Raw genomic sequence first — 11,072 nt, 5'->3', positions numbered from 1 at the left:
CAGTATCACACTTTCTCTTGGGTTGGGGAGGGGGAGTTGCCGGGCTGGCAGTCAACCCATCTTCGCTCGGAGAGGATCAGGTTGTCGCCCTTTCTCGTTCTTTCAAATCTGTGAAAAGGAAAATGACTTGAAGCGAGGTCTCCGGTCCTGGGGAGACACAAACTATACGTGTCCCTGACACTGTCCCAAATCTTTATATGGGGAGTTAATTCTGTAGGAGAGGCTGGTTGGCTGTTGATTTTTTTTTCTCTCTCTCTCCCCCTCTCTATTTTATTACCTGTGTGACTTTTTTTGAAAATAAAATTTAAAAAAATGTTCTTTGCTTTGTTCTGCTTGCAGTTTTTGGAACAAGTCGTAAGTAATCACCGTGCATCCTGAGATACACATACACACATAAACATCATCGGAACAGACACGCACAGCCAACAATTCAAGCTTGCCTTTTATTGATCAATACTTGGCACTGAGCCATCTCCGACAAGAACGAACCAAGACCTAGGAGCAGAAGTAGGCCATTCAGCCCATCGTACGTCTGCTCCACCATTCAATGAGAGCGTATGGGATTTGATAACCCCTAACCCCACTTCCCTGGACCCACAACCAAGAACGGTGTGGTGCAGATCAGGAATGTGCAGGAAATCAGGGATGCAAATGTCAAGGATATGGGGACAGAACTTTAGCTGGGGGTGGGGTGAATCCCAGTCTGGTGCGTGCAAATCCCAGTCTGGTGCGTGCAAGTATTTACCCAAACACAATGGCCAGCAGTTCCCGCCAGCAGTGCATTCCCACCCGCGGGTGAAGTGGCTTCAATGGGACCGACCGGGAGATTAAAAGCAGCAGCTAAGGATACTGCAACATTTGACCTCCGATTCCCCCGCCTCCTCCTCCAGGTACTTATTCCCCAGGGATGCTGGTTCTGTGTTTTCAGCTCTTTGTTTTTTTTCAATGTTCTTTCCTGGGGTGTTGGCATTACTGCCAGAATTTATTACCCATCCCAGATTCCCCTCGAGGTGGCGGTGAGCACCTTCATGAATCACTGCTGGTGTAGGTACACCCACAGAGCTATCAGGAAGGAAGTTCCGGGATTATGATCCAGCAAGTGAAGAAATGGCGAGATGGCCTGTCCTTCGGAGGTGAACGTGCAGATGGTGATGTTCCTATGCATCTGCTTCCCTTGTCCTTCTCGGTGGTAGAGGTTGTGGGTTTGGAAGATGCTGTTCAAGTTGTTGGCAAGTTGCAATGCATCTTGTAAATGCTGCCACCTCGGTCAGTGGTGGAGGGAGTGGCTATTTGGGGTCCTGAGCAAGTAGGCGGCTTTGTCCTGGATGGGGTCAGGTTTCTCGCATGTTGTTGGGAGTTGCATTCATCCAGGCCCATATTCTGTCACACTCCTGACTTGTGCCTTGCAGATGGTGGACAGGCTTTGGGGATTCAGTAGGTGAGTTACTCGCCGCAGAATTCCCAGCCTCTGACCTGCTCTTGCAGCCAGGGTATTTATGTGGTTCAGATTCTGATCAACGGTAAGCCCCAGGATCTTTATAGTGGGGGACTCGGCCATGGTAATGCCATTGAACCTCAGGGGCCGATGGTTAGATTCTCTTGATGGAGATTGCCCTTTCCTGGCACTTGCACAGCCCAATGTTTGCCCTTCCCTTGCCACTATTGGCTCAAAAATTATTGCTGTAACAGTAATGCTGTTTATAGACATGGACTGCATCGGTATCTGAGGAGTGGTGATGAACATTGTGCAGTCATTAGTGAGCATCCCACTTCTGATCTCAGGATGGAGAGAAAGCCATTGATGAAACAGCTGAAGATGGTTGGGCCTAGGACACGACCCTGAGGAACTCCTCCAGTGATGTCCCGGGGAGGCAGTGGCGTAGTGGTATTGTCACTGGACCAGTAATCCAGAGACCCAGGGTGATGCTCTGGGGACATGGGTTCAATTCCACCAGGACAGATAGTGGAATTTGAATTTAATAAAAATCTGGAATTTAAAAAGTCTAATAATGACCATGAACGCATTGTCATCTGGTTCACTAATGTCCTTTAATGGAAGGAAATCTGTCATCCTTAACTGGTCTGGCCTACATGTGACTCCTAACCCACAGCAACGTGGTCGACTCTTACATGCCCTCAGGGATGGACAACAAATGCTGGCATGGCCAGCGACCCCCACATCCCATGAACAAATTAAACAAAACTTTTTTTTTTTTAAATTTAGAGTACCCAATTTTTATTTTTTCCCAATTAAGGGGCAATTTAGCGTGGCCAATCCACCTAACCTGCACATCTTTTGGGTTGTGGGGGGTGAAACCCATAGACACGGGGAGAATGCGCAAACTCCACACGGACAGTGAGCCAGGGCCAGGATTCAAACTCGGGTCCTCAGCGCCGCAGTCCCAGTGCTATCCAGTGTGCGCGAGCCACCCCCGAATGAAACAAAACTGACATGATTTACCTCCAGCAACCATCTTCCTTTGCGCCAGGTATGACACCGAGTGGAAAGGTTCCCCAATTCCCATTGACTAGTTTTTCTTGGGCTCCCTTGATGTCATGGGCAGTCACTCATCTCAACCCCTATACTTCAGCTCCTCTGTCAAGGCTATAATGAGGTCAGGAGCCGAGTGGCCCTGACAGAATCCAAACTCCGCATCAGTGTACAGTTTAACGGCGTGCAACTGCTGCTTGCGAGCCACTCTTGGCGATACCTTTCATCACTTCGCTGATAACAGAGAGTAGACTGGCAATTAGCTGGGTTGAATTTGTCCTGCCTTTTGTGGACAGGGCACACCTGGGTATCTTTCCACATTGTCGGGTAAATGCCAGTACTGAAGCTCTACTGGAACAGCTTGGCTAAAGGCGCAGCAAGTTCTGCAGCACAAGTACTATTAAAATAAAAGCAAATTACTGCGGATGCTGGAATCCGAAATGAAAGAGAAAATGCTGGAAAATCTCAGCAGGTCTGGCAGCATCTGGGGAGAGAAAAGAGCTAACGTTTCGAGTCCAGATGACCCTTTGTCAAAGCTAACAGTCATTGGACTCGAAACGTTAGCTCCTCTCTCTCCCGACAGATGCTGCCAGACCTGCTGAGATTGTCCAGCATTTTCTCTTTCTCTTCTGTACTATTGCCGGGATGTTGTCAGGGCCCCTTAGCCTTTGGAGTAATAAACAATAATCGCTTATTGTCACAAATAGGCTTCAATGAAAAGCCCCCAGTTGCCACATTGCGGCGCCTGTTCGGGGAGGCCTGTACGGGAATTGAACCCGTGCTGCTGCCTCGTTGTGCATGAGAGGCCAGCTGTTTAGCCCACTCCACTGTGCTAAACCAGCCCCTGTAGTATCCAGTACCTTCAGCCGTTTATTGATATCATGTCCGGTGAATCCAAATCTGAACATACAAGGCTGCAGACCAAGAGTAGAACGTTGTCAATTATTTCCAGGGGAATGGATGCTTTGCTACAGGGATGTTGGCGAGACCAAATCCAGGGTACTGTGTACGGTTTGGTCTCCTTACTCAAGAAAGAATACAAATGCATTAGCAGTTCAGGGAATCTTCACTCGATTGATACCTGGAATAATACCAGGGTGGGGTTATCGTACGAGGAAAAGTGAGACAGGAGGTCGAGAGGTGATCTTAACTGAAACAGGATCCTGAGGGAGGGGGTTTAACAGTCGTGGGAAACACGGTTTAAAAGTAAGGGGTCTCCCATTTAAGACGAAGAGGACAGAGTCAGATGAGTCATGATCTTACTGAATGGCAGGGCTGGTGTGAGGGGCCGAGTGGCCTACTCCTGCTGCTAACTCGTATGTTACGGACACCCCCCCCACCCCCACCCCTCAACCAAAGATAAAAGGGTCTTCTTATCCACTCTGGAGCTCGGACAGTTTTACAATTAGGATCTCCCTGATTGCCCCAGTTTTAAAGAAATCACTCCAAGCCCATCCAATCTCTCGTAACAAAAATTCTCCAGAATGCACAAGCTCCACGTACACAAAACGCAATTGCAACTTTCCCATTGTGCAGTGACCAGAACTGAAGGAAATGCTCAATTAGTCAGCATTAAATTGTTGACAGCCTGAGGCATTAGAGAGATAAAGTTTCAGACTCGGAGGAGCCATGCAGAGTCCGGAAAGGAAGTGGGACTGACACATTAATTTCAGACGTGTAAATCACACAGGGTCAGCCTTACACTGAATAAATTGCATCAAGGCCCGAGCCGGCCAGGAATTCTGGGCAGCAGTTTCACTACCTTCATCATACCGGTCACATGAAATACAGAAGGAGGGGAGACAATACTGACTTTTCACCCTGGATCTAAATCCTGCACTGACACAGCCACCCAAAACTATTTTGATAAGGCAATGTCCTTCCAGCCCCTTCCAGGACTGGGTGGGACAGTGGGTCAGACACTGTCCTTTCCCCCTCTGGGACTGGGTGGGACAGTGGGTCAGACAATGTCCTATCCCCCTCTGGGATTGGGTGGGGCAGTGGGTCAGACACTGTCCTTTCCCCCTCTGGGACTGGGTGGGGCAGTGGGTCAGACACTGTCCTTTCCCCCTCTGGGACTGGGCGGGTCAGTGGGTCAGACACTGTCCTTTCCCCGTTTGGGACTGGATGGGACAGTGGGTCAGACACTGTCCTTTCCCCCTCTGGGACTGGGCGGGTCAGTGGGTCAGACACTGTCCTTTCCCCGTTTGGGACTGGATGGGACAGTGGGTCAGACACTGTCCTTTCCCCCTCTGGGACTGGGTGGGACAGTGGGTCAGACACTGTCCTTTCCCCCTCTGGGACTGGGTGTGACAGTGGGTCAGGCACTGTCCTTTCCCCCTCTGGGACAGTGGGTCAGACACTGTCCTTTCCCCCTCTTGGACAGTGGGTCAGATATTGTCCCTCGGTGTATTTCGAGTGCAGCTAAAGTAGCTTTATGTAAACGCCGCCTCCCCCCCCCCGCGGGAATGACTCAACATCACTCCCAATCTGAATAATCTGTTTAGGAGCAGAATCACTCCAGGCTCTGTACACAGAGGTGCTTTATTTGCAGTCAGACCAGTTCTCCTAATTGCTCCTGGAAATCGATCATTGCAACTATCTAGTCCAGTAAGAAGTCTTACAACACCAGGTTAAAGTCCAACAGGTTTGTTTCGATGTCACTAGCTTTCGGAGCACTGCTCCTTAATGAGCTGCGCTCCGAAAGCTAGTGATTTAAAACAAACCTGTTGGACTTTAACCTGGTGTTGTAAGACTTCTTACTGTGCTCACCCCAGTCCAATGCCAGCATCTCCACATCAATCTAGTCCTGGGATTGTGGAGTATCTCCCTTCCCAGAGCGCTGACACCAAATCCTGCATCATAAGTATTGCAGCCCCAGACTTTAATGTAACAGCCCGGGACCAGAGATGTAGGCAGCAGCCTGGCTTTGGAGCTGCTCAATCCCTCGGCCTGTAGTTTAATTGCTGGGGGGGGGGGGGGGGGGGTTACCCGCCAAAGCAACTGTCCTCAATGACTGGGTCCTCCAGCAGACAAGGGCGATTTGGTTGTACTTCTGGAGTTCGAGACCCCGGTCCTCTGCCTCGCACCGGCCTGGGTCCCCCTCGGGTAATGTCACCGCGGCTTGCCTGGGAGCTGCCCCAAGCTGCGGATGGCCAGGGTCACTCGCTCCAGCTCTGCCTTCAGAGCACAGACCTGGATTCGGGAGTGAGATCGAACAAAAAATACACAGGTCAGTACACACCTCCTCAAAATACACAGGACAGTACACACCTCCTCAAAATACACAGGTCAGTACACACCTCAAAATACACAGGTCAGTACACACCTCCTCAAAATACACAGGACAGTACACACCTCCTCAAAATACACAGGTCAGTACACACCTCAAAATACACAGGTCAGTACACACCTCCTCAAAATACACAGGACAGTACACACCTCAAAATACACAGGTCAGTACACACCTCCTCAAAATACACAGGTCAGTACACACCTCAAAATACACAGGTCAGTACACACCTCAAAATACACAGGACAGTACACACTTCAAAATACACAGGTCAGTACACGCCTCCTCAAAATACACAGGACAGTATACACCTCAAAATACACAGGTCAGTACACACCTCAAAATACACAGGACAGTACACACCTCAAAATACACAGGTCAGTACACACCTCAAAATACACAGGACAGTACACACCTCAAAATACACAGGACAGTACACACAGGTCAGTACACCTCCTCAAAATACACAGGTCAGTACACGCCTCCTCAAAATACACAGGTCAGTACACGCCTCCTCAAAATACAGGTCAGTACACGCCTCCTCAAAATACACAGGTCAGTACACGCCTCCTCAAAATACACAGGTCAGTACACGCCTCCTCAAAATACACAGGTCAGTACACGCCTCCTCAAAATACACAGGCCAGTACACGCCTCCTCAAAATACACAGGCCAGTACACGCCTCCTCAAAATACACAGGCCAGTACACGCCTCCTCAAAATACACAGGTCAGTAAACACCTCCTCAAAATGCATAAGACAGTACATGCCTCCTCAAAATACACAGGCCAGTACACATCTCCTCAAAATACACAGGTCAGTACACTCCTCCTCAAAATACACAGGTCAGTACATGCATCCTCAAAATACACAGGTCAGTACACTCCTCAAAATACACAGGTCAGTACACGCCTCCTCAAAATGCATAAGACAGTACATGCCTCCTCAAAATACACAGGCCAGTACACATCTCCTCAAAACACACAGGTCAGTACATGCCTCCTCAAAATACACAGGTCAGTACACTCCTCAAAATACACAGGTCAGTACACGCCTCCTCAAAATACACAGGTCAGTACACGCCTCCTCAAAATACACAGGTCAGTACACGCCTCCTCAAAATACACAGGTCAGTACACGCCTCCTCAAAATACACAGGTCAGTACACGCCTCCTCAAAATACACAGGTCAGTACACGCCTCCTCTCCCTGCGTCAAGTTCCCAATCTGCTTGCGCACATCCTGGAGATGCCATCAGATGGCCACCGGGGCAGCACAGTGGTTAGCACAGTGGCTTCACAGCACCAGGGTCCCAGGTTTGTTTCCCTGCTGGGTCACTGTCGTCTGCACCTTCTCCCCGTGGGTTTCCTTCGGGTGCTCCGGTTTCCTCCCACAGTCCAAGGATGTGCAGGTTAGGTGGATTGGCCATGATAAATTGCCCTTAGTGTCCAAAAAGGTTAGATGGGGTTATTGGGTTACGGGGATAGGGTGGAAGTGAGGGCTTAAGAGGGTCGGTGCAGATTCGATGGGCCGAATGGCCTCCTTCTGCACTCTATGTTCTATGCCTCTCCCAACACTCACTCACCACCCCCCTCCCCAGCACTCCTGCCATTGGCCACCTGACACGTCCACCATCGCTGATCCGAGCCAATTGGAGAGCAGATAGCCTCTGAGATTCAATTGGATAACATTGGCTGCCAAACCACCATTATCTTCTAACTAATAAACAACAAGTGCGTCTGCCCATCAAATCTACCCACGGTAGAAACACTGTGCGCTCTACCACACTGGTCATTGTTCTCCAGGTTCTGCTCACAGCAAGCCCCGATGCCCCACCCACTGTCCAATGCCCCGTGCGCCAAAGGCCCAGGAAAGAAGCCATTTGGTCAGAGGTACTGTCCACCCATTCATCGGGATGGTGGATTGGGAGAGTGGGTGCCAGTGTGGGGTTGTGGTTTGGAGAGGTGGCATGGTCTGGTAAAGGGCTGAATGGGGAAAGTGGCGGCCCAGTGATTAGCACTGCCGCCTCACGGCGCCGAGGACCCAGGTTCGATCCCGGCCCCGGGTAACTGTCCCTGTGGAGTTTGCACATTCTCCCCGTGTCGGCATGGGTCTCACCCCCCCCAAACCCAAAGCTATGCAGGGTAGGTGGATTGGTCACATCAAATTGCCCCTTAATTGGAAAAAATGAATTGGGTACTCTAAATTTATTTTTAAAAAAGGGCTGAATGGAAATAATCAGTGTCAACCTTGCTGTGTGGCGACGATGGACACAACCGAGGTCCCTCGCGTACTCAAGCGAGGTCACATGACTGGCGTTGAAATCAGGTGGCGCATTATCCTCAGCTCTGCCCATCGCTAACCACCATCACCCCCCCACTGACAAAACAAGTTTCTCCTGAAGCCAGAAGGGAGGTATTCCAACAGGCTTCAGCCAGGGCCTGTGGCAGAACCAGCTCACACAGAACAAGTCACACGGGGAGAGGTGGTTAAGGGTAAGCCGCTCAGGAACATCCACCGATCCCAATCCCCATCTCCCCTACCCGGGTCCGATCCAGGTCTCACCTTCTGGGCGTCCTCCTCTCGGATCCTTTCCGGAACCTTCTCCTCATAGCCAGCTATCTGGGTCCGGCTGATGGCTGTGGAGAGCTGTGTCCCAATCCGTTGCTGCCTCACTGATAGTTTCTCCAACTCCTTCTGCGGATCGATGAGGCCCTGCCGGGGAGGGAAGCAAGGTTACCCAGCTCACTCAGGTTTCAGTGTGTGTGCGGGGTCGGCCTCGTCCCCGCCATCATCCTTAACCACCCACCAACCCCTCCCCCAACCGACCCAGCCCCTACCCCAAATCACCTCTCCCCATCTCATTCCACCCCCTTATCCCAATTCAACTCATCCCCTTACCCCACCTCACCCATCCCCTCCTCCTCACCCCTTCCCCACTACTCACCTCCCCAACCTAGGTTTGCCCTTTCCACTGGTTCACACAGCCTCCGAGGTTTAACCCTACCTATGGGGGGGGGGGGGGGGGGGCACAGTTGTTTCTCAGCTCCAGGATCCCAGGTTCGATTCCCGGCTTGGGTCACTGTGCGGAGTTTGCACGTTCTCCCCGTGTGTGCGTGGGTTCCCTCCGGGTGCTCCGGTTTCCTCCCACAGTCCAAAGCTGTGCAGGTTAGGTGGATTGGCCATGATAAATTGCCCCTTAGAATCCCCAAAAAGGTTAGGTGGGGGTACTGGGATAAAGGGAGGGGGTTTTGGGGGGGGGGGGTGGGAAAGAGGTGTGGGCTTAGTTAGGGTGCTTTTTCCAGGGGCCGGTGCAGACTCGATGGGCCAAATGGCCTCCTCGGCACTGTAGATTCTATGATTCATCCACCACTCGCTCGCTTCCATCCCCAGCTCCCCCCCCCCCCGTGCTTACCTTTCCTTCCACCCAACTTCCTGGCTCACACTTGCCTCTAATCACACACGGAGAGAGTTTCAAAAAACATAAAATGGCACCAATAACCCCACAGAATCGGGACCAGGAGGGAGGACAGTGCAGAAATTAGGGAAAGCGGGCAGAGAGAGAGAGGGGGGGAAAGCGGGCAGAGAGAGAGAGGGGGGAAAGCGGGCAGAGAGAGAGAGGGGGGAAAGCGGGCAGAGAGAGAGAGGGGGGGGAAAGCGGGCAGAGAGAGAGAGGGGGGGGAAAGCGGGCAGAGAGAGAGAGGGGGGGGAAAGCGGGCAGAGAGAGAGAGGGAGGGGAAAGCGGGCAGAGAGAGAGAGGGAGGGAAAGCGGGCAGAGGGGGACGGGAGGGAGGCGGGGGACGGGAGGGAGGCGGGGGACGGGAGGAGGCGGGGGACGGGAGGGAGGCGGGGGACGGGAGGGAGGCGGGGGACGGGAGGGAGGCGGGGGACGGGAGGGAGGCGGGGGACGGGAGGGAGGCGGGGGACGGGAGGGAGGCGGGGGACGGGAGGGAGGCGGGGGACGGGAGGGAGGCGGGGGACGGGAGGGAGGCGGGGGACGGGAGGGAGGCGGGGGACGGGAGGGAGGCGGGGGACGGGAGGGAGGCGGGGGACGGGAGGGAGGCGGGGGACGGGGGGAGAGGCGGGGGACGGGGGGAGAGGCGGGGGACGGGGGAGAGGCGGGGGACGGGGGGAGAGGCGGGGGACGGGGGGAGAGGCGGGGGACGGGGGGAGAGGCGGGGGACGGGGGGGGGAGGCGGGGGACGGGGGGGGAGGCGGGGGACGGGGGGGGAGGCGGGGGACGGGGGGGGAGGCGGAGGGAGCGGGGGACGGAGGGAGACACCTCACCCTCCCCTGGTTCACAGCCTGTCTGCGAGGGTACTGGCGCTGACACACTTGGTAGAATGGCTTCCTTCAACGTTACTCCATTCACTAACCCAATAGGAAAATTAACCTGGAATTGGCCAATGAACCTTCTCTTTGCAGAAGGTAGAGGGGAAATTTTCAGCACCTCTACCACAAGCTGTCTCTGGACGGAGTAGAAACTGTTCCCATTGGTGGAGGGGTCGAAATCCAAAGGACATCGGTTCAAGGCGATTGAGAAAGGAGGCAGAGCCGACCTGGTTTAAAACATCTTCCCGTTTGTCAGTGAGTGGAGAGGATCTGGAAAGCAGTGCCCGAGATGGTGGAGGCAGGGTTAACCCTAACTTGCAAAGGAGAATTGGAGCACGAGCAGAGGAGACAAAGTCTGCAAGGTGGCAGGGAGAGGGTGGGGGAGTGGGACCAGGTGAGCTGCTGCTGCACAGGACAAGGACAAATACGGGCTCGCCTTTTGTACCATAACCTTCCCACATCAGCACAGGCGAGTCACCAACTAATACCTCCCAACTAAATACAATTAGTGTCTCTAATTAATGCACAATTCACGAAAAGAGCCATAAACTGGCAGTGATGTTTGTGCCCACCTTCAGCAGCAGGTGGGCCTGACAGTGCTGGTTGATGATGGCGATGGCGCAGCCCACAGGCGCCCGTTCCCCGGGGGTCAGCAGCTGCACCGAGCCGGAGCGAGACAGCGTCTGGAGGGGGCCGAGGAAGGACCTCAGCCTGCCTGCCGCGTCCTCATCGCAGGAGACGTACACTGCAGAGAAACGCAGACCAGCCAGTTAACCGAGGTGTGGGGAGGGAGGGGAAAGGGATCAGGAATCAAAGGGAGACCCCCCCCCCCGCCAGACAGTAGCATCCCTCCAACCCCCAACCCCGCCCGCCCGCCCCTCCACAGAGACACGTCTCCCATTCCAACCTCCAGTCCAAATCCTAGCCCGGTTTCCCATCTCCCGGATACACTATTCTA

The 11,072-nt window shown here is 53.2% G+C and overlaps 1 protein-coding gene across 1 annotated transcript in view; it reads right to left on the bottom strand.

The window, feature by feature from the left end:
- Positions 1–424: 424 nt before the first annotated feature.
- The window catches only part of vars2 (valyl-tRNA synthetase 2, mitochondrial), a 68,679-nt gene continuing 58,031 nt past the window's right edge, over positions 425–11,072 (bottom strand). The window contains exons 20-22 of the mRNA XM_072473260.1: positions 10,687–10,859; positions 8,348–8,497; positions 425–5,686 (exon numbers count right to left, since the gene is read on the bottom strand). Of these exons, the coding sequence (XP_072329361.1) occupies positions 5,606–5,686; positions 8,348–8,497; positions 10,687–10,859 (404 nt within the window). The 3' untranslated portion in view covers positions 425–5,605. The remainder of the gene's footprint in view (positions 5,687–8,347; positions 8,498–10,686; positions 10,860–11,072) is intronic.

The sequence above is a fragment of the Scyliorhinus torazame genome, chromosome 14 (genome assembly GCF_047496885.1).
Source record: "Scyliorhinus torazame isolate Kashiwa2021f chromosome 14, sScyTor2.1, whole genome shotgun sequence".
Taxonomy (NCBI): domain Eukaryota; kingdom Metazoa; phylum Chordata; class Chondrichthyes; order Carcharhiniformes; family Scyliorhinidae; genus Scyliorhinus; species Scyliorhinus torazame.
This window is presented reverse-complemented; position numbering and strand designations above follow the sequence as displayed.